The sequence below is a fragment of the Labrus bergylta genome, chromosome 5 (genome assembly GCF_963930695.1).
Source record: "Labrus bergylta chromosome 5, fLabBer1.1, whole genome shotgun sequence".
Lineage (NCBI taxonomy): Eukaryota > Metazoa > Chordata > Actinopteri > Labriformes > Labridae > Labrus > Labrus bergylta.
In genome coordinates, this window is record NC_089199.1 from 15,828,841 (window position 1) to 15,853,761 (window position 24,921).

The 24,921-nt window shown below is 37.5% G+C and overlaps 2 protein-coding genes across 4 annotated transcripts in view; both read left to right on the forward strand.

Moving 5' to 3' along the window:
- Positions 1 to 7,041: 7,041 nt before the first annotated feature.
- On the forward strand, positions 7,042 to 11,183 carry setmar (SET domain and mariner transposase fusion gene). The gene is made up of 2 exons (XM_020633872.3): positions 7,042 to 7,220; positions 9,746 to 11,183. The coding sequence occupies exons 1-2, from the start codon at positions 7,119 to 7,121 to the stop codon at positions 10,541 to 10,543; spliced, it is 900 nt and encodes a 299-aa protein (XP_020489528.1). The 5' UTR covers positions 7,042 to 7,118; the 3' UTR covers positions 10,544 to 11,183.
- A 9,931-nt stretch (positions 11,184 to 21,114) lies between these two features.
- Positions 21,115 to 24,921, forward strand: part of itpr1b (inositol 1,4,5-trisphosphate receptor, type 1b) — an 84,147-nt gene continuing 80,340 nt past the window's right edge. For all 3 annotated transcript variants that reach the window (XM_065954984.1, XM_020633799.3, XM_065954983.1), the window contains exons 1-2: positions 21,115 to 21,257; positions 22,442 to 22,555. In XM_065954984.1, the coding sequence (XP_065811056.1) occupies positions 22,464 to 22,555 (92 nt within the window). In that variant the 5' untranslated portion in view covers positions 21,115 to 21,257; positions 22,442 to 22,463. The remainder of the gene's footprint in view (positions 21,258 to 22,441; positions 22,556 to 24,921) is intronic.

Consider the following 24,921-nt stretch of genomic DNA (forward strand, 5'->3'; position numbering starts at 1 on the left):
CGAAGTTGCCACTGTGTCCCAAGCCGGGTCTGCCTTGGCAGCTGCTTCCTCCAACTGCTCTCGCTGCTGGGACGGCAGTCCTGTGCGCTGCTTATGGGGTCAGATTAGCTTCTTGTGACTAACCATCCCACTTCTGACACCATATGTGACGGGGTCCTCTTTCCAAACACCCAAAAATCTTAAAAACACAGGCGTAGTCGAAGACTGCAATTGATGTGTTTTATTTTTAGCCGGCCTCCCAAAAGTACTATTTACGAGTGATGTTACGTTTGACACCGAGGCTTTGAAGCGTGTGTCGAGTAGGAGGGGCATTTCTAGCCGAGGCCCCGTATCGAGGCTCATGTCATTTTCAGAGAAGCGCGTCATCGATGACAAACGAGGCCTCACTTCGAGTAGAACTACGTAATTGATTTGTTTGTGTTTCGGGTTGTGGATAATAGGAAGCAAAACCCACTTGTCATGTCTCCTTGTGAGTTTGCGTTAGTTGGTTGTTGAGAGTTAGAGTTTTGGTTCTATTTTTTTCGAGAAATGGAGCCTGCGAGAAAGAGGAAAACGTCTCCTGTTTGGGAGCATTTTGAGTTATCATCTCCCAATAAGGTAAAAGCTAAAAAACGTTAAAACAAAACATTTGTTTAGTGGTTCCAGGAACCAAACCTGAGCCTCTATTTCGACTAATCGCTTCCATTAGTTGTTACTATTTCTTTCACTATCATCATTATCTGTGTTCATTATCGATGGCTTATTATTTTGATTTGAAGGTGAAGTGCTTGGTGTGCTGTAAGGATCTTTCTTTCAATCTTCCTTTTTTCCTGGACTTGTAGTTAACATAGGTCCTCAAACTTGTTGAACAATAGATTTATATATATTGTTGTTTCATAAGCTTGATAGGAAATCATAAAAAAATAAGATCACCGAATGATAATATGATTATATTAACTAAGGTATGTTATAAAGTAATATCACGTGAATCATTATTGGTTGAAGTAGTACAATTTGCTATAACATGTCAGTAATGCAATGGCATGTGATGTGATCAATAATAATTTGGCAGCTCTAAATTGTTTTGACCAGTAGGTGTCACTAGTGTACACTGTGTTAAATGAGGCCTCGAGTAATGAATCAATTTCCGATACAATTGGCTGGAAAGCCTCATTGCTTCACAAAGCCTCATTTCGCCATCACTACTATTTACACAAAAGTATTACAAAACAAAAGTCTTCCAAAAACAAAATTCCACATGAGCGAGCAAACAAAACTGCACTTCAAAAATAAAGTCTCCAACACGTTACCTCCTCTGTAACCAGGACTAGACTGCCTGAAAGCAGCAAGCAGCCATCTTTTAAAGCAAGAAGCCCCTCCCACTGGGCGTTATGAAGGACATAACATTTTTAAACAAAACACACTTTCTCATGAATGAGCGATTTTTAACCTGTTACATTTATATGGTCTACTCATCACTAAATTAAACATAAAATATATGTATATATATATATATATATATATATATATATACATATATATATATATATATATATATATGTATGAAAAGCAAAAATAGAGCTCTCAAGTCCCTTGGTCGCGCTATGAAACGGAGAGGGAAAGGAGGATTATAGGCGCGCTGGCAGAGGGAAAAGTTTGGCGTAGGCCTATGTGTGTGTGTCGGTGTGTGTCAGCGTGTGTTGGTGTGTGTGCTGACTGCAGTCAATGACGGAGCCGCTCCATCACATGCATTAACAAAATGCCCAGCCCAAATCAGACGTACAAGACACCTTTATTAATAAAAAGAGACCAAAGACCAAAAGTAGACACTTAATAATAATATTACTAATGAAATAAACCATGCTGATGTTTCTTCCAGGCTTTGGTGGCCAGCTAAAAACATTGAAATCAAACAACCTGTCCATCCTGTCATCATCTGTGTTCTAAAACATTTTAGGATATTGAGTGTACATTTCATTCATCAAAGGTGTTCTTAACTCATCATAAAAAAGGACAATTCAAAAGAAAATGAAATTCATTCTCAACTTCTCTCATCTCACATACTTCACACAACCTGTGTTCCTCTGGGATATTATTGGTTTTAAACTACCTGAATAATGAGGCAAAGATTAGAAAAAACCCCTATTGAAGTATGTAAAAATAATGTGCTTAACTGACTCAGCAGTCGTTAATCATCTGTTAAATGCACAATGAATTGTAGGACGGATTGTTCTGTTGTTTTCTCTCAGGGCCTAATTATAGAGCTTTGTTTTTTGCCTGCAGCAGACCAAGTGTGAATTAAGTCTCGCTGCTGAAACATGAGCTTGAAACGCATTTCAATCTCCTTAAACACAGCTCCTACTGTTACAGTTGTGTTGTTTTTCAAACAGGTATATGTAGTGTTAGAAGTCTCAATCAATGAGAACAGTAGTGCGTCTTTGCATAACATTTTAAGATAAAAAATCATTGCTTTTTGATTGTCGAAAACACAAGTTAAATTGCAAGTGTATCTCAAAAAGGAGACTGAGCACAAGATGTCAATGTGTTTCTTTTTTTGCTTGAAATATAGGAAGCTGGCTTGTTTGGTATACAAAATTTAAATATATTCTGCCTCTGACTTTCCTACAGGTTAGAAAAGGTCAACCATCTGTTGAACCACAAAAAAGAAAACACTATTGCCCTTGATTATTGAGTTTTCTATCTTACAGATTGTTTTATGAGGAATGGTAAATGGACTTGAGCTTGTATAACACTTTTCTAGTCTTCTGATTACTTTTTACACCACAGGTCACACCCATTCACACACCAATGGCAGAGTTTGCTATGTAAAGTGTCCATCAGAAGTATCCCATTCACACACATTCATACGCCCCCTTATGAAGCAATGGGAGCAACTTGGGGTGTTGCCCGAGGACACATCGAACATGTAGCTGCAGGAAGTTGGGATCGAACCCCTCACGTTCTGGTTGAGAGACGACTGACTCTACCAACTGAGCTGACAGCATGCAACTTCAATGATCTGGAAAAGCAAATGTAAAGATCGCAGAAGCCGATTTCAAAAGGCTTTGGTTTTGCTGAACAGGCAGTTTGAGTTAACTGGTTTGTATAATAGCCTTTCTTATTAGTTTCCATAACTTTTCAACAACCTCCTGACTTTTTTAGTGCAGCTTAAAGGTAAGACATTTAGTCTCCACCAAGTATATCCACGTTACCAAAGAAAGGAGCAAAAGAGTGTGAGAGCAAATCAGTCCCTCCTGGAGTTTGCAGGCTTTTTCTGTGATTATTATTATTGCAGCATTAGCCATTCCTTATTTTGCAGAAGCTGTTACCACTGCTGACAGTAACAGAGGACAGGGACTTGCAAATCCACATAAATAATGATGTGAACCTGTGCATTTGTTAAGAACCCCTGTGATCCATTGACATTTTGAATGGTTCAAACTCCTTTCTGACTCTGCCCCACATCAATATCAGACCTGAACTGACAGGCAAGTTGAAATGAAGCTGTTGTTCAACACTGATTAATGAAGATACCAGCCACATTGTTTATAGCAAAGTGGAAAAAGCTTGTTGTAAAGAGGTTGTCTGTGGTGACAAAATATGTTGTATCTCCAAAGAAAAGGTGTTCACTGGTTTAAATGTCCATTGAAAACACTGACCCATAAGTAGATAAAGACAAAGGATATTGATTTTATTGGAAGAATGGAGCCTCTTGATCAACTCAACATCTTTAGAGAGAACACGCTTGGCCGAAGTGAATGATGTATCCCTTTATATCACTTTTTATTGTAAAACATATCGTAGGACTTGTCTATGTAAGGAACAATGTGTAGTGGGTGGGTTAGCAGAATGGATCCCCATAAGGGTGAGCAGGCCCCCTTCCTCCTCGATATCAGGATTGATATACAGAATACTGAGTGTAAAAACTAAGTCATATGTTTGATAGTTAAACCAGCTCTCACTTATTTTCTTCAGCTAATCTAATTTCTCCCAGGACATTTTCTTTTCCCATTGTCCTGTTATTATCCATCTCTTCACCAGATGCTCTCCAAACTTCCCCTTCTTTCCTTCTCAATCCACACCCCTGCTCATTGTTATAATCAGCCTTTGAGTTCACCATTTTCTGATGAAAGACCTGTCCTAGATGGCATCAGCCTGTCATCCAGAACCACTGTTACTAATAGAACTTCTATTGTATGGTGGTCAGGAGGTGTCAGAGGAATGCATATCCAAAACACTTAGTAAAAAGCCACAACACAAATTTAAAAAAGCCACAGCAAAAGCAAACACAACAACACAAATAAGAAATAGCAACAACAAAAATTCAAAAAGTCACCACATTAATGCATGTGGGTTTTTTTTTGCATTTGTGTTGTGGTGTTTTAATTTGTGGTGTGTCCTTTTGCATTCATGTTGTGGCTTTGAGAATAGTGTTTTGGATATACATTCATCTGACACCATAAACCTCCACATAAAAACTTTTTTCACCTTCACAACATTGCAAAAGTCATGCTGTCTCAAAAAGATGCAAAAAAAACTATTAAGTGCGTTTGTTATTTTTATTTGGAACATTACAATTCCCTGTTACAGTATCAGTCTTCTCTTATAATTCTGTAAGGACTCTTCAGTTGGTATAAAAAGCTGCAGTACACCGCTGACAATAACTTGGAAAAGAGATCACAGCAGAAATGTTTTCCTGAGAAACACAGACCAGACTAACAGACATCAGTATTCTTCATACTAAATAAAGATTGTTTCAGGTGTGTAGCCAACAGTCTTGAATAGCTTTTCTCTGTAAATTTAAACCAAGCTTAATTTAATCTTCAAACTCAGAGTGAGCTAAATGTGTTGCTTGCCTCAGGACGCTGATGAGCTGCCTTGACTCCTTGCCTAAGTGTTTCACAAAATCTTATTATTGCGCCATTGTATTCACACTGTTACTACACTTGCCTATCATGAGATGAAGGCATCCTGAAGTCTTGTGGGACTACTGCTACAGGGTGTGTGAAAAAAGTTTGAATGCTGTGAGACTTATTTTGTTTGAGTAATGATATCTCTTTTTTTTTCGTTCATTCTTTCTGACCTCTTTTCTTTCACAGTCATTTCCTAATACAATGTCTGACTTAACAGGACTTCTAAAAACACTGAGGAGCAATGCATCACTGCCTGTGATAGCCTTTGACAAATTCAGCTGGGCAGTAAAAAAAAACTCACTTGAAACCACTTGGGTCAACTCATTACAATCATGCCTAGTGAAGCTGACAAAGGCAGATAAGGAAAACCTTTGAAATCTCCCTTTGTTCTCTACTGTCTGACAAGACAAGAGTGTATTTACCAGGCCATAGCACAGCTTTCATTACAAACTAGGAAAAGCATCGCAGCCAATTTGAGGCCAAGTCAGTCAGCAGCAGAGGGAGTGCTAGACTGTTGTTGATAATCTCTCCAGAGAACATACTCGATCATGCCTTTGGTTCATTAACTCTCCAACCAATTGTAGTCCAGTTTCTGCTCCTTTGTGGATGTGTGTTCTCATTTGAGCCAAAGGACTGCTGACAACAGCAACACTGAAGACCTCCAACAACAGGCTTCATCTTGAGTAAGGGCAGCTGAACAATGTCAAGTCATGATACTTTGGAAAAGTTCCATCAAACTGCAATATGAAACACACTTATTTATTCTTTTTGAGGGTAATGACTGAAAGTTACAGTCTTGGTATCACTTTAAATTAAGGTCACAATATTCACCATTAGTGTCTTATTAACATGCTAATAAGCATACTGGCTGCTTATTAGTCATTATTGAGTGCTTATTAGTACCTTATTCTATATGACCATAGGCTATAGCTAATAATCAATTAACTAAGAGTTTGCCGTCTATATTCCTTATTATTACTGCTTATTGAAAGGAAGTTAAGAAGTTGTTGAACATTTTGTGATTGCCTCTACCTTCTAGATCTTCTCTATTTAACAATGGAAGATTTTTTGAATATTGTGCTTTTATTTTATCCAGTGTCTAATATTTATGCATTCAGTCTGATATATTATGAAGTGTAACGTTACTCAAATGGACTTTTTTTTGTTTTTACATATTCTGTTATTTTAGATCATGTACTTACTGCCATGTATTATTTGTTTACCTGCCCAGGGACAACAGATGCAAATTAGCTATTAGCTAACTCTGGTACAATTACATCTAATTGTGCACTGCCCCTGTAAAAAATAATAATAAATAAAATAAATAAAATAAAATAGGAAAAAAAATGATATTCCAAAGTGTTCACAATGTTAAAGTGTTAAACGTTTTAAAGATCAATAAATTCATGTGATGCTGATGTTATCAAATAAATCAAATCAAATCAATCAGTAATCGTTTAATAATTGTGATCTCAATAACAATAGAAAATAATTGTGGGAATGATTTTTGCCATAATCGAGTAGCCCTATCCCTACAGGCTATGTACTGGCTTTTTTTTTTAATCTTTAGAGAACCTTTTGTAATTTGTCAATGAAAACCATTTTGTATTGTTTTAACACAAACATCACCAACTGCTTAAATAAGATGATGGTACAATTCAACACTAAACCAAAGAAAACATAAGCATATCAGCATTGTCAGTGCTATCTTGTCAATATGCTGATATTAAACATTAAGCAAGAATACTTCAAAAACAACAGCTGTTCATTTTCACTGTCATTAAATGTTTTTTGTTTTTTTGTGAATATCTCTTAATGTCTTCCTCTAATAAGTTATTTTGTGTTTGACATGAGCGCCCTCTGCTGGAGATCAGCTCTATGTGCTATTTATCAATATGGTATGTTTGGAAAAAACCTGGATTATTTTAATAATAACATAACGTTATTGATACAGCACAGGGGGGGAGGGGGGGGCAAGTCCATGCAGAAATTTCCAAACAGACTACTTTATATTGTGTTGTGACATAGATTTGTACTAATTCTGCTCCTGTCCACTTTGACATTCAATTTAAATCCAGTAAAATAGAGCAATAATACGATCTGTCGTTAGAGGGCGCCCGTCTGTGGAAAAAAAAACAAACACCGGAAGTTGTAGCTTCTGAGTTTCAGTTTTTCAAATCCCAGCTGGTCTGCAGAGTAGTCTACTGTAACTTACAATGTGCTGACATGAGTCTTGACATAAACTGTTTGGATTTGAGCAACGGACTCGAGGATGTTCCTGTTTCTGTCAGGAGGATTTCAGCCACAGGGACTCGTCCTGAATTTGTGGTAACGTGACGTAGCTTGTCTTTCTCACCCATAGTCTGTATGTAGCCTACATAAATTGTTTTTATCTTCCCACACATTGTAAACAAAGTAGCAAAATAGGCCCACATCTCTTCTTTATAGTGTTCTGATGTTTCTGGCGTTGCAACAGCTTCAATATTTCAGGTCTATCATATGTGTCCTCTGTCCACTGGGACTTGTTTTATTCTAGTAGATCAAATAAAAAAAGTGTTCTGCCTACAGACTATTTACAATTATCCAATTTACAAGCACACAGTACGTAGGTATGACAATTTATGATAAGAAATACTAAATACTTTATGCATAGGTCAAAATTTTGCTAAGGAAAATGTGAAAAAAAATATACAATATAAAAAAAAACTTAAGAAGAAGTTGAAACTCCTGGGGAGCAGCATTAAGTTATAAGCAGTGAACAACCTGGACTATTTAAAAATGGACTGACCACTGTGATGTCAAACATTGGTTTTATTAACTGCCTTTTTAATGTCACAAGTTGGCCGACATTTTCAAGTAGTCTTCTCATCTTTATGGCCCACTGTAGTTTCTGCGTAACTGCTTAAAACGATCATTCATACTTTGAACAAAGATATCCTTGACATCCTGAGTGATCAGATGACATTGCAACCTCAGTTTATCCTGGGTGGGTTTACACACTGTACTTAAAGGCTGTGTTTGTAATGAGATCCTTCACTTAAAGTGGACATGAAGGAGTGTAAAAGAAGTTCATAGCTCAGGCTTACTCCATGCTGAGTGACCACCTCGGGATGCTCTTATAACCATTATTTTCACATTAGGATGGAGCAACAAGAAAAAAAACCATAATTTAAATCATTGGGATTAAGAAGATTTATTCAAAAAGGAGCTAACATTCGCTGTTGATGATAAGAAAAGATGCAGATATCAATGAAGTATAGTATTGAGGTGAAACTGAGATTGTGTGATATTATAACAGCTGGAGACTAAATTGAGTTGAAGGTTACTAATGTAAAGATTGTTATCACAAACTAGTACCAGATGCTACCAGAAAACCTTTTATGGACATCAAAACAGCACAATCTGAAGCCCTGTTTTATTAAAAGCAGTCAATATTAAGAAAAAATCAACACAGTTTGACAAATTGTTAACCATTCACACCTTAAAACAAAAACAAATGAGACAAACGGTTTTCCTTTGTCGATATCTGGTCATGGCTTGGTTTCTGTGATTTCAGGACAGGACCGCCATTTATTTTTATTTCCTGTTTCAGTGTTTAAAACCTGTTTTCACAGATTGGTTTTAAATCTGTGGCAACATGTAGTTTAAGCCATGAGAGGTGTTAGCGCAGCTCTTCCACATTTTACACATAAGGCAAAATGAAGCTTAATATGTTCATATGTCATGTAAGGATCAATGAGTCAGGCAGGAGACAAACACATCCATCTTTCCAACCTGTCTGCTTCTTTATTTTTCTGGCATTAGGGACTAAACATGACATTGGCAAGGTGGTCAGTTTTAGTGTGGTACCAACAAGCCAACAACATCTTATTAAACTTGTGTTGGCGGATTTATTAGACTACGTCCAGTAAATACACCCTCTCCTTGTGATGGAAAATGTGAATTCTTGAGATATTTTGATGTTGCTGATTTTTTTTGTATCACACATAGGACATGTAAATTTTAAAAAAAGCATATTAAGTATGTCATTTTTTCCCCAAAATCAGTCTCATGCATAGCCCAACAAACATGAAGGACACTGTGTACAATAGTGCTTGAATTCCAGATACTGCTATAAAAGATTCAGTTGACATGATCTGAGATGGTGGAAAAATCTGAATAATTAAGATGCACTTTATCTGTGGTGTGAGTAAGGCCCTACCCCCAATTCACCCAGATCTGTTGGTTACTAACTTTATAAAATGAAAAACATTGTTTTAACAGCAAGATGGCAGCAAATCATAATAGTTTAGAGCCACACCACAAACTCACTACAGCACAGGGAATCAAACATGATCTGCCTCTGTTAAAAAAAAAAGATCAGTTAATGAAATTTCCACTTTTTGCTCTGGCTGTGATATAATGAAACCTAATTATCAGTCATTGTAAGTCATCATTGCTGAATGTGATGAAACATAGGTTGCATGTGGCAGTGTTGTTATATCAGAAGGTTGATAGCGTGAGGTTTTGTATTATGTAGCTGTATTGACAAACTATTAACAGTAATCGTATTCACTCCTCATTAGTTGTTCAGCCTATCACAAAACCTGTCCGCTTCCAATAGTGAATTGCTAGCTTTAAAGCCAACAGGTGTTAATGTACCTCCTACTTGGCCTTAGCTTCAGGATTTCTATATATTTATATTTATACATAATAATTTTGCATATATTGATGTTGGAAGTTTTAAGAAATAGGGCCCTACGTTTCAGTGGAGCTTGCACACAACAAGCAGCCACACCTCACAATTAACAAAACTATTAAATTGCTTCAGCTGTAATAATTTGGATATCACTTTTTTTTTTTTCCTTTTCCAGTATTCCCCAGATAATGTTCAGGGACCAGGATGCACTTTGGACCCCAGTGAAGTCTCCCTTCCAGGATGCTCCTGTCTTTCCCACTTGTGTGTTCCGGAGAGCTGCTCCTGCCTGCAGACACATGGACCAGCATATGACACTACAGGCACACTGCTGAACCTAAGCGGCTCCGACTCTGGTTACTGCTCACCAGTGTTTGAGTGTAACGCCCTTTGTACCTGCAGTGATGCATGCTCCAACCGGGTGGTTCAGAAGGGGTTAAGGCTCAGGTTAGAGGTTTACTGCACAAAGAACATGGGCTGGGGAGTACAGACACTTGAGGCGATCCCAAAAGGGACTTTTGTGTGTGAGTATGCAGGAGAGGTGATAAGCTTTGAAGAGGCCAGACGTAGACAGCTTGCTCAGAGGTCTGCAGAAAATAACTACATTATTGCAGTGAGGGAGCATGCTGGTACAGGATCCATCAGTGAGACGTTTGTGGACCCAGCAATGGTGGGAAATGTCGGTCGCTTTCTCAACCACTCCTGCCGGCCGAACCTTTTCATGCAGCCAGTGCGTGTGCACTCTGTGGTACCTAGACTGGCTCTGTTTGCAGCTCGGAACATTGATGCACAAGAGGAGCTGATGTTCGACTACTCTGGAGGATATAGTAACCAACCTCCTGCAGAGCTGCTGCCTACAAACAGTGAGAATGGATTACAGGCCAAAGGGATAGGCGGACTCCAGAGAAAACAGTGCCACTGTGGTGCCGATAACTGTGTTCAGTTTCTTCCACTGGATTTATCCATTCTCAACTGAAAGATAAGAAAATTAAATGTATTTTTCTGATTTTCAAGAGACCATTATAATTCTGAAAAATGGAAGAACATTTTTGTCAAGCCTAGTACAATTTTCACATACTGTACGTTATTTTAAAAGGTCTTCTTACATTTCTTGACAACTGAATTGTTCCCTTCACAACATCTGCTGGATTAGCCATGTCTGTGGCCATCATTGTTTCCTATTTTGTTCCCCCTTGAGGTCACCTGATCTGCAGCTGTCTCCCACTCAATGAAAGGAATACAATGAGAGTGAAATCCAAAAGCTTGGAAAAACAGTTTTTTTTCTTTACCTAACACAATTGTTGTGAATCCTGGGGAGGATTTTGCACAACGTATTTGACATACATTGTAGAAAACATCAAGCATCACGGTATGCTTGATTTGTGTAGGACACCAGATTGTATATCTCTAACTGTCATCTTGTCGTGGAACAATGGAATTCAGATTTTCACAAACACAACAATTGAGAAGCAGAAGTATCAGTTACGCTGACAGAGAGAGGAGAACTTAAAATAACAGATCTACTATTTACAGTTGGAATATTTTGCATAACCCATATCGGTCAAAATAAAACATCAGAATTCCCAGTTAAAGTTATAGCTGTAATGTGTTTACCATCAACTTGTCGTTTCTTTCCTGTCTTCATGCATCACCAAGTAGATATTCTCAGTTTCTCATGACACTCAAGCCTCAAGAGAGGTGGGACCAATTAAAAAAGGGCCAGGGGGTGTGTTTTATATAGAAACAGACTTATTCCCCTGTCAGAGGAGGGGTGAAGGTGTCCCACTTTAGTGTGACCATTTCGAAATCAGGACCTTCTCCTTTCAATCTGCCCCCTTTCTCGTCTAGACCTGCTTTCATCTTATTAATACCCACATCTGGGTTAATTAGGATGGAGACCGTTTTTCATCTAGAAATGGGACCAGCCACACAAGGGCTGAGAGAGACTAAATGGGGGTGGGGATGGAAGCCCTCTGTTGATCGGAGACCGCTGTCAGGTTGCCTAGTTTTTGTGTCACCCAGATGAAAGGCGAATGTTGTTTATTAGTAAAAGAAAAAGAAAAACGTGGCTTCATGACATGAGGTGTTTTGTCACATGGTTGTTATCTGTTCAAAAACCACATTGTGATGTTTTTTTACGATATGTTTTTGTAGAGGAAGAAGTGGCACCGTAGTTATTGGTGAGTGAATTTTGTTACATTGAGATATTATTCGCATCGCTTCATTCTGTCTCAAATACTCACCTTAGCTAACAAGAAGCTGTGTGTGTTAAACTTGCACACTTGAGCGTCGTATTGATCTTTCATATAAATTTGTGCAAAACATCTTTCAAATATTCTGCCATTATGTCAAACTTGTTTTAAACTTGCACTAAGCGCACTAAAAAAAAGCAGTTGTAAAGTCATTGCACACATAACGCAGTGGTACAATCCATATGAGTGGATTAAGTCAAATGTAGGTTTCTGATATAACTTTAGTCTAATTGTGAGAACAGAATTGCTGATTTATATTTAGGCTGAAGCATAGTTGCTAGGAAATGGTGTATTTGTAAGAAATACTGTACTGCCATGGTGAGGTTAGGGCTGGATGTTCGCTGTGTCTATGACCTTGGAGAAAACTAGGACAGGAAGGGAAAAGGACTCCATGCATTGCTCAAACCAAAGAAAAACATTGTATGGAAAGTTCTGTGCCAAGGCTTTCTTATCTCATCAGCTAAAGCACGTGTTGTCTAGTATTTCACCTCTGCAGATTGTAGAACAAATTGAATTAGAGAACGAGTTCTCTCAACTTAAGGCCAACTTTTAGTTGATAAACAAGATGCCATTGTCCTTTTAATAGAACTACTACAAGTAATAAAAAAATGCATCTCCATTGAAATGCATGACTCATGTCATTCATGAGTCAGATGTCCCTGGAATCCCTATGGCAACAGGCTATGTCTACAGGAGGTGATACGGACAGCAGTGGCTGGCTCTGAGGTGCAGGAAAGCTGTTCTTCTATCCTGCCTCATGAATGCTGGGCTGCAAATCAGTGGCTCCTTTCCAGGATAGTCACCTAGCAACCACCAGTTAATCACATGAGGTGAACTTCCCCTCCAAACCCCCTCCACACCCCCTCCCTACAAAAACAAACATATCAAGTAGTGCTTAAGATGAAGTAGCCCGGTATGATCGGGTTTTATAAATATCAAGAGGCTGTAAATATTACTCTGAAGAAAATGAATGGAGTCGCGTTTGTTTCTTACTCCAAAATACAGTGCACAAAATGTTCCCAACAAAGTCCTTAACTCAAAAACATGGAGGATAAACAATTAGCTTTTATGCTGTAACTGCAACTTTCGGCTGCTACTTTTCTTTAGCCTTCTGACACTTTTACCTAACATGTCACATTCACCCATTGTGTGTGAATGCAGAGGCTGCTACATACACAAGTGTTATTACACATGTGTCAGTCCTGCTACACTTCAGCATTTGACTGCAGGAGCTTGGGATCAAACCCCCAACCTTCTGGTAGAGAGATGGCCGACTCTAGCACTGAGCCAAAGCCAAATATAACTTGAAAGGACAAACAGAATCAATCTAAATTTGTCAGAGCCATGCATTGCATTGATACATGAACAGGACACTTTTTCAGTGTGAGTGATCAGTGAGAAACCACAACTGGCAGTCCATTTGTTCAAAAATGGAACACATCTCTGATGAGGGACCAGATGTCCTTGCCTCAAATCCTGCAGCCAAATGCATAAATAAAAGACTCAAACTATCTGATTGGCCTCATGTGCTTTTCAAATTTCAATATTCTAAGTTTAATTATACTGCATATTTGTTTCTCATTTACTTTGGTTCAATTCTCAAATAAGAATTAATTAATTATTTAAAGACATGTTTTGGTACATGTATGCTATATATTCAATGATGGTGTACACGTATATTCTATACATATCCATAACATGGGATGTTTGTGGTGTCTGAAAAATGGCAAACAAGCTGCCAGATGAACGCAATTAACAAGGAATTTTGTCGCAAATTTTATGTTTATGACTTTATGAAAGACCAAAGGTGAATTTTGAATAGGCCTACAATAATAAGCATACATACAGTATACTGATCTTTATGTTTATAGGCTACGGCTGTATTTTACAGAATTGTCTAAAGTTGAAATCTGAATCTAAAAAGCTCAGTATGATACAGTACAATGTAGCATTCAGCAGGTTGAATGTATGCAGTCAGTGTCAACAAAAATGTTGAATAAATATTTGAGAATTTTACATGACAAACTTTTTAAGGCTTGACTGACATGGTCACAAAAACATCAAAGAGATGTTCTCAACATTTTGACCAGCACAGCTCACATTATGCAACCAGAATGAAATGTTGTGGTTGAATTATGACCTTTTGCAGACATGCAGTTTTGATTTGTTGAGTTGTGACAATTGTATTGAGAGTACAGTTTTCCTGTTTTACTTGTATTGACCATCAACAGATCAAACAGCATGGGTTTAATTAATTTTTGAACCTGAACGTTATTAAGTTGCCAAGTCGCTCCACACGTTGATTTAACATCTGGCTTAAAAAGGTGAACTCTCTGTTCTTAAAACTGAAATTGAAGACGCTAGCTTACCATATTGTTCATCAACTATAGACTAGATCAGATTTTTCACTGTATCCTGATTTGCAGTGGAATTAGTGTTAGAGGAAGAAAATTGCAACAGTGCTTTTTAAATGAGGTCCTACGACGGAGTATTAGGGCCACATTAAAGAAAATAAATTCTAAAATTGCAAGATTAAAGTTGCAAATTTAAGAGATTAAATTAAATACATTTATTAAAATGAAGTCACGATATTACATTCAAAATCCTTTTATATATGGTTATAATTATTATTTTGATAGGTTGTATCAGAAGAGCAGCCACCCACCTGCACTAAAGTGATGAAAGGGTGAACCCTCAAAGCCATTTCCTCTGCCACTAAAGAGACAGTTTCCTCTAAGTCACTGTGGTTCTTTCTCGGAAAGAACTGTTGTTTTAAAGCGGGTCATTCCACAGAGAGATAATGCTCAATCTGTGTTACAGGCTACACAATAATAATAAAAAAAAGATGCTCCATGGTCCTCATATTCAAACAGGCGGCTGCTGCTTTCCTGATATTACTATAGACTAAAATAATGACTTTAATCTTGTAAATGTATGACTTTAATCACATAATCAGCAAATTATTTCCCCCTTAATTTGGCTCTAATACTTCATCGTAAGGTCCTCCCATCATGGATGTGAAGATATAATTGATCCAGGACCCCTGCAGCATGCTCAGCTGGCACTTCTGGAGCCCAAGAAGCACAAGCCACCACAGCTGCTCTCACTTACCCAGCTTTAACACACTGACTCAATCACACTGACACACCATATGAAAAAGACGTTTTTGAGAGATCATGTTTAACCTTTAGGCTCAGAGGTGGTTCAGTGGGTTTGAAAATCAATAATCTCTAAAATGTTATCAAAATATGAAGTTTCATCATTATGTTACAAAATGAAAATTTAAAAATATAATCCTAGCCCCCCAGGAGCCACACATAAAAAGATGTATTTCTTTAAAAATTGTTATTAAAATCTTAATATTAATAAAATCTTATCAGAATATGCCTACACACACACTTGTTCTTACCAAAAGACCTTTGTATAAATCCCGCCCCCCCCACCCCAAGATCTCTGACGCCCCCTAGGGGGTTGGAACTGGTGTGTTGCCTCTAGGCAACGTAACCTGTTTTAGCTTTTAAAAATGAAATGAGACGCCCATTTAATTGTTGAATGCTATCTCGGGAGAGGGGAAGTCATATAATAACCAATGATGATGCAAAAAACTGCTCACATGACCCACAGGGTTTCATTTGGCCTCCTTTTTCACTTTTTAAACACATGTGCAATATGGGTAATGTGCAATTCATGTTGTGTTGTTCTGTATTGGTATGTGCCTTTTTGTATGTGTGGATGTGGTTTTTCTGTTTTTAGTTATTGATTTGAGTTGAAGCATCTGAATGTTTGGCAGCACTTTGAGTCCAAAACAAATTTCCCCAAGGGGACAATAAAGTCTATCACATCGTATCGCATAGTATATAGGCCCACATGTCACACAGTCCCATATTTTCTCTAATTAAAAGGGCATTTTCCCCTTATTTTAGTCCAGATAATGACCTACAAAAAACCTGATTTTCCTTAATTTATAATTAAAGAAATATATATTATAAAAACTTAAAGAGACCAATGGATCATAGAATATGGCACAAAACTTCATGTTACCCTAAGGCAACATTGTACTGAAATGGAATTGCATAAGGCCATACAGAATATATAATTCACATACTTTATCTACAGTGCACATATTGCGATTTCATGCAGGAGATGAATCTGCACTTACTCTATGGCACATAAAAAATGTATAAAGCACAAGTGGCCATGCCAGTTGAGATGAGGATGAGGTGTCATATAATGGAGAGAGAGGGTAGATATGAGGATGAGATGGAAGAACAATAATGGTAGGAAATCAATGGGAAAAAGATAAGAGGTTACTGGCCTGTTTGGGTTGAAAGGTTGATTAGGCATTGTAAAAATGCAGTGCTCAGAATGGACAACCTACCTAGATTTTGTGTGTATGTGCTTGTGTATATGCGTATGTCCTTGTGCGTATATATGTACTTGATTAATGTGGACTGAGTAATGCATTAAAAACAAGATAAAAATGTTTGTTCAAATGTTGTGGTCAAAGAATAAACATTCAATAAACATTCTGCAAGAAAATATCTAATGTTTCAATTTGTCTGTTATGGTACAAAGATGCCTTGAGGCTACAGACTATAAAAAAAATAAAGACGTTTCGAAATAATGACTATACATTTTTTTTATATTGTTATAGGGTGCAATTTAAAGCAGGAAAAAAAAATCAAAAAAATGTTCCTTAATTGAAATCATAATGCCAACCATAGAGGGTTAATATTTAACACTGTCACCACGCTCCACTGCCATCACAATCTTCTCAACAAACCAAATACTAATGGCAGCCTTTTTGATGAGATCACCAATAACACAATGACACATTGTTCATGTGTTAAATTCAGGTGTAAACAGGGCCATTCTTACCTCAGATGATCCCACTGAGACTATTCTTCATTGAGCATTGCAATGGTTTTGCAAATGTGAAAGACATTCTGTGCTCATCAGGCTACGACTAATTATGTGTGAGATATCACACGAGTATTTAAAAACCCTGTTCAGCAATTTACTGACAAATAGTCAATCCCCTGTGTTTCTGTGCAAGCTAAGCTGTGACAATCCCATTACCAGTCCTGTCTGACCCTCGCATCCGACAGAGCTTCTCTCTCTCACTACATTCTAGGAATATGCAAATATGTTGTTGTTTTGTAGTACTACTTATTTGTATATTATGCACAATTTAATAAAACAAAACTTGTACTGGATCCGTTTAGGTTATAGTTTAGTGAAAGTGAGGTAGGAGTCGTCCAATCCCTAAGTGACTCGATGGATTACAGTGCAGTTAAAGCAGCTTACAGAACATGTTCTGCAGGTTAAATAGGTGAGTTCATACCGCTGCTCTCCCTGGGTTTAACTCTCCTTCAGCAAGATAAGCCCAAAAATGTGTTAATGTTACAACTGTGTGCAAGAACCCTACTCCTCTCCACATATCAATCACTGGGCAGTTTTTTTTTTCTTTCTGGCAGATGTCCATGATCTGGCTCATTCAATATGCTGTGACCAAGGGATGTGGTGAAGTGATCCCCTCCTCTGTGTGCTGCATGTATCGATGAGAGGGGACTTGTGAATGTGGTTTGGCGTTTGATCAACCATTTCTGCTTCACACCAATTGCTCTTAGAACCTGACAAAATTTGTTACTATGGTCCCCAGTCATGTAGATTTCCCTACAAGGTCCAGTTGAATCCAAATATTTTTTCATACACATGCACGTTATGGCTCAAAACTACAGGGCCTAATTACAATATCTCTGCAGCTGTTCTAATCAGATTATTTCCATTGGGAGTGTGAAGGCCATTATACCAGCATAATTGTCTTTTATTTTTAGTGAAATAGATTTCTACCTTATACTAGGTTGCGTTCCAAAACCTGTTGTTTTGCAAGACTGAATGTGGAACCTGTCATTTCAGAAATTAATTATGAATACCTCCTTAAAGTCTGTGACACATTAATTAACTATTACCTGATGTTTAAACCGTATGTTCTCCTTTCCTACTTGTTGTTCAATGATTGACTAAAGTCTGCAATAAACTAATACATTGCTTCTTCTAGAAGCAGGGTTTCTTGATGAAATCGCTCATGTCTTGTTCCTGTGTGTGATCTCAGCAAACTAAGGGATGTTAAATCTCATAAGCTTTGACAGTGCAACTGGCTCAAGTCTAAAGAGACCTGATGTCATTAACAGTCTGATAATGACATCAGGTCCCTGTCAAAGACTCAAAGAGGCCTGTGGACAGACACGGGATACTAATGTCTAAACTTACAGCTGTTTGTGAGATTATTAAAGAAGTTATATCATCATTTTGCATTGAGCTTGAAAAGTCTTGTAAGCCATTATAAATTGTTCTTGCTCCCAGTGGCATCAGTATTCACTGTTTCACTGTCAGAGATCTGGAGCAGCACATAGATGCCCCAGATTTATTTATTTTTTTGAATAAAAGCGGTGGTGCAGAAAGCGTACCTTTTCTTTCAACAAGAAAAGGGCTCATGCAGATTTTGAAGCTTCATTAAATGAATAAAGACATTCTGACCAATGATGGAAATAAGAAACTATTAGATCTGTTGTGACATTTGTGATGGACATGAGGATTAGGTTTGCAGGCATGGCCCACACAGGGGGTTAACAGAGTCTCAGACAGGAAAACTACCAGCCATTGTGCCCACACAGTGATGCCTAGAGAAGGCCTGAATCTGCACATGAGAATACTCCCTCTATCACATGCATAATAATGGATCCCACAATCTGTGCTCCCACTCAGATGTTCACTGTATTTTGTCACTCCTCTGTCTGTGGTGCACAACACACACATCGATGCTATATTCAATCATTTGCTGTGAGGTAAACAGAACCATGCCCCTGAGTAAGCTCCCCCCCCAAAAAATGAATCACCTCTCCCTCTGAACAAAGTTTTACTGTAATCCATACTGTATGCTGCAAAACAATGTGTGCTCGAATACAAAAATCTATCTATCTATCACAAACACCAACCAATTCACTCTGTCGTACAATGGTTGCCAGCCAGTCATCTGTACACTGTATCCATGACAACTGTATTCAACGTAACCTATCATCAAAGCACTGAATACTTTTTGTGGATAAAGTTCAGACACTTGACATTGTTGCATTTAGACACACAGATGTTCATAACTGACACTACTGATGATCATTCTTTAATCCATATTACAAAAACACTAGTGAGAGGGAATAGTGACGGTAAAGAAAGTGACATCACTTGAATTATAGGTCCTCTTATTCCAATTACATCACAGCAGAGCTGGATTTTTTGTTCAAACAAGGATACAGAACATTAAAACACAAATCACCATGTTGAGGTTTTTAAGACCTCAAAGTACTCTCAGATCTAAAAAAAAATGGGCAAGAGACATTTTAGTAAATCCATTTACATGACTCTTCTGGAAGAAAAGATATTCAGATAAACGTTCAAAATATTGGGTTAGTGCTGCTTTTTAATCCATGTTGCAATAAGAAATTATTACTGATAATCTGATTTTTACTGAATTTATAATGCACATTACTGGCTTCCATTGAGAAATAAGAGGTGAGTGTTTCTTCCCTTTTTTGTACAAAGAAAGAAAGACTAGACTCCCTGTGAGGTCAGTCTGATTCCATTACGTATCACTCATTTGGCAAGATATTCTTGAGTTCGGTATGTACAAAGCTTCTGTATAGTTCAGTACAAGACTCTGTTCTGATTCCACTAGCTAAAAACGTCAGTGTGCTTTTAATGGGTCACTTGCAAATAAACCAGATCACTCAGAGCTGACGACTTATATATCCAAACTGTTACAAACTTAATCGCATAGTGGTCCATGGGCAACACTGCAAGCTGCAGTCTATCTGCACTGGTATGGTGCATCACTGCAAAATCCATTCAAAATAAACTACACTTTATATCATTGGATCCTTTGTACAAAAAAAAATCATTAAAAAGGAAGAGAAAAAGAAAAAGAAAGAAAAAAAGGCATTGATCCAAAACAGAGACTCCACTTGGGTTTCCCCTTCACCGACCTTAGAGTTTGACTGTCTGTAGCCGAATCAGTGTTTCTGACAGGAGACAGCAAACACAACTGATCTCTTTATCTCAGGTCTTTTCACATTTAGACATGCACAGCATGACTCTGTCTTTGTAAGGCGGCGTGTGCTTCTGTTTCTGACATTACATACATTAAATAATGTAGACATTGACAAAAACCTCAGGTCACATGGGTTTTATCATTTAGAGCCACCATTGCAGTCCACACCATGTGGCACATATGAGTGAATTTGTTACAATTATTAGTTGATAAAACAGGCTAGTCATGATTTATCAGTGCTGTGAATTTCTATTAGTTTTCTCCCATTAAAGTATCTCATTTTCTTTTTGACAATTCTCTGTCAAATGCATTCATCACACCTTCTTAGTGTTAACATGCTCAATAGTACAGATGAAGCTGACAGGGTTTGCACATATTATTATTAAATATTCGACAGATGGAAACTTTGAAATGAGCATTAGAGCAAAGAGGAGAATCAGGGGACACATCCAATAACTGTATTTGTTAACAATAATTGTGTGTGCAAATCGTTTTGCCAATAAGTATAGGAGATCTGGTTTATGTCTGTCTGGAGGACAGATGTTGCTCAGATGTTTGTCGATCAACCAGAAGGCTGTGGGTTCGATTCCCAGCTCCTGCAGCCACATGTCGATAACCCCAAGTTAAGGGTGCATGTGGTGTGTATGCACTTCCCAGTATAAGTCAGAAGACTAAAAAAGTGCTTTACAAGCTCAAGTCCATTTCCCTATACATAAACGTGCTGTTAGACAGACTGACAGACCCTTCAATCCTGCACCTGGTAAAATAGAATAATATCAAATTCAATTAGTAATAGTAAAGAACTTGCAAAAAACACACCAATTCCAAATGATTTTATATTGTTTAATTTCACCATGCATGCTCTGATGCTACTATTAGTCTACAGAAATAAACTGAGTTGAATGTGGCTATACTGTAGTACTGTACTACCTTATCTCTTCCAGGATGATATATTCTGAAATGTTTCTAAACAAAGAAATGTAATCTATGCTAAAGCACAAAAATGGTCTTCAATTTGAGTAAGCGACTATTCCTGCTCATGACGTCAATTTAAACGCCTATAACACTACATTTCCCAGAGAGCTTTGCTCGCAGTATAAATAGTAACGAAAGGGGCGTTCCCTGCAGTGACATGTGGAGGAGGCAAGAAGCGGATTGTTGCCGAGGACGCGTTCAGCTGTCAGAGATAACGCCGATCAGCCTGCGCTCACCTGGAGTTTCACTAACATGGACTTAACCGAGGACAGCGCTGTGGAAATGATCCTGTGCTGACCCACTTCTTCACTCCTTCCTTTCTCTACCTAGCTTGGACGCCTTCTATCAAATTCTGCCAGGTAAATTCCACGTCTAGGCTTCGTGTAGTTTTCAGTCATGGCATTGTTCATTTAGCCGCTGAGCTGTAAGCATCCCTGTCAAGGAAGTAGCCCACGCGTTCATTTGTTGCTTGTTGTTTTTGCTAGAGCTCAATGATATTCAATTCAGCTAGCGAAGAAGTTTGTGGCACCACCGGTACCTCTACATAATTTTACAATGGACAGCTTAGAAGAAACTTTAAATCCGTGTGTTTGTCTCAGTTGAAAGGACTGGTTTGAATTATTTTAATTTAGGTAATTTACGCCTTACGAAAATACTCCTGTGGAAGTAGGCTTAAATCGGATATTTTAAGGAAATATCATCCTTTTTGTGCTCTCTTTCTCTCAATACCTCCTTATGCAGTGCCGTGAAAATAAGTCTATATCATATTATTACTTTTAGTTCATGCCAAAATGATGAAAAATAGAGTTTCGATGGTTAAACCGTGAACGAGCGAAACCATGTGCACAATTTGGCCACTTGAAATGCTTCTCAGAGTTTGTTTCTTTCAGCCAGACTCCAAACCTGGAAACAGACTCAAGAGTAGTGACCTACATTTAAAACATACGTGTTTTAGTGTCACACAACTAACCAAAACACAGGTCCCACAGATACATCCAATTTCTGTGCAAGAGTTTGTTTCATTGTTTTTTTCATATGGTCACAACATCTGTTGTGTTTTTTATTTTTTTTTATTTTTTAGAATAGCTGTAAAGTGATGAACTCATTTGTGGGATTTATGTTGTTCAGACCTCATGCTGTGCATCAAAAAGAACAGACCCCATACTTACCAAATGGACATACATTCAGAAAAATACAACAATTAGGTGAATATTTATGTTTTTTTATGTAATTTGTCATTTGCCCCTATAGGCTTCAACAATTCAGATGATTTGAACCTAAATGAACAGAAACTCTCTAGCACTAACAAAATCACCATCAAAATTGTATGAACTAGCACTGCTGTTAACACTTTCTATACAACTGAATCCGCTTTTGCCAATTATTATGTGCAGGAACATACAGCTGTGAACAATATTTTACTTGTATTTGTTATAGCTGTAATTTATAAATACAACTTACAGGCTTATTTTGAATGATTTTGGTGAAATTCGTAAAAATGTTTCACAGTGTCGGAAACTGATTTTGTTGTCAATGTTTTCAGGTGAAGTCAAGCCTAAGGAACCATGTCAGACAAGATGTCCAGTTTCCTCCATATTGGGGACGTTTGTTCCCTCTATGCAGAGGGTTCCACCAGTGGATTTATCAGCACCTTAGGGTAAGCCTGTTTTCACTATTATTAGTCTTTTCTTTTAACCCTTCACCATCTCCACATCCTGATATTTCATACTGCTGGATCACTAGGTGGATGGACATTGGACAGTATTGTACAAGTGTGCAGAATACTTTACTGTCACAGAGTACAAACAACAAAATAAAAATAGTAACTCATTAAAGGATCTGTATGTTTGCTGTGTTTGAGCCAACCAAACTGCTGGGCTACGTTGATGGTTGTGTGCTGGAAGGATTCATGGACTGATGTAAGGGATGGCTGGTAAAAATTAAGTGGTAACATGATCCACTGGTTAGTTGAAATTTATAGAGAAAATATATATATATATATATATATATATATATATATATATATATATATATATTTACAAATAAGCACAGTTGGAGTCATGCAGATGGGCTGGAAAAAAGGGCTAAACACATGCTCAAGTTTTTATTTAGCTGCAGAACTTGTTTGCCCTGCAGCAATTTGGTTGCCTGATTTGACAACACCTTTTGAGTCATATCATATTTAACATAGTTGTTGCATGTACATTATGTCTATCCTTACAACAACCTTTCAAGTAATTCAGTATCGTTAGAGTATTGGCCAAATGTTAAATGTTTTGGAGAATAAGGTAGTTTCATTTGAAAAGTGATGAATATTGCAATCATCATTGCTTACTTTTTAGTGTCATTGATATTTATCCTTATATTCAGAACTTGGTAACATTGTTTAGCAAATGGCTATAAAAAGTGTGTTCTAATTGTTCTATACATGTTGTGCTCGATTATTATTCTGTCCTCAATTTACTTTGTGTCTTCCTGCTACTTGCTTAGCACCATGTATTTAAACACTGGATGTATTCCCCTCCTCCTTAATTGTAGGCATCAAGTTAAAATTGCACATCATTATGTGCTATTACCAAATCTTTACAAACAATGAACAGTCACAGAAAGACCAGAAGGCTTAAAAAAGAAGTAATGATAGAGGGTGCTGTCATCGATGTCAGTTTCCCAGTCCAGTCCACCTGATGACATATCCTGCATCCAACTCCATTTTCCAGGTTCTAGGTTATGAACATTCGGTATTACTTTTTGTGAAATAGTAAAGACATTTTCATGACTTTAATGGCCATTGTAAATGGTGATACCATAAGAAAGAATGGCTTACTGATAACAACAGAACAATATACTATATACTGAGCAGATAGATTTTTTTGCAGCAGTTATTTTACCATAAAGTAGATATCTACCCAGCTCAACTGTACTCAAGACTTTCTTTGTTTCATTATTTATTTTATTTTCCTTTCTACCCTTTCCCTTAGTTGGATGAGCAAAGCATCTGTTTTGATTTGTCTTTTTGTGTGCCAACTAGGGCTGATTATTTCCAACAACCCGACAATACATTACAGATTGTAGCACAATGTAGAGGCCACTATACGATACAAACCCCACGAAACACGTTGATTTTGGATAATAACAATGTCCTACACAGAATTAACTGAAGAAAAACAGCAAAGGCATATTTAACAGGATCCTAAAACTTAAAATACTTAAAATTTAGGTCCCCATAGATCCTAGAAGAAAATATTTTGTTTATAATCCCAGAGCTATTAATAATTACAATGACAACAATCTTTATTTTTTTAACTTAAATTGCCCTCTTCGTTTTATCTCTCACTTCTTTTGGATATAATTTAATACCCTGGTTTCATTTGACTATGAGTTAGGGCTGGTTATTTCCCTCAACCTCATGATATGATACATATCACGATACAGAGGCCACGATACGATACACTACAAAAGCTGTTCTTTATTGAGGCATAAGGATCCTACAACTTAAAACAGTTCACTTCACGTCCTCAGAGATCCTAGAAATACATTATAAAAACATTTTAATCCCAGCGCTATGGCTATGATGTTATTGTAAACTGACCTCCAATTGTCTCATTGTCTCTGTCATCACAGCGTTGCAGCCATATCGGTTCAGTAACATCTGCAGCGATACAGGGAGCACATGACGATACGTTGCCATATCGATTTTTTGAGCACAGCCCTATGAATCCACTTGTATTTGCAAGAATGCTCTTTGTGCTTCACATCTGCAAACTGCTCACGCACTGCACTTTCTGTAATAAATCTACTCGTTGGGATTAAAAAGCATGACTCATACCCATTAAGCAGCTGCCTGAAGCCTCCGTGATCAACTGTACAAGTGTCATCAAAAAATGCATAAGAGTGTTTTTTTAGGAGTGTTTTTTTTTTTTTTTTTTTTTTTTTAATCTTCTGAGCCCGTTTCAAAGTTGAGGGAAATAAAAACAAAAATCCCCTCAACTGCTTAATGGGCTCTGAAGATCACAACAGCACTTT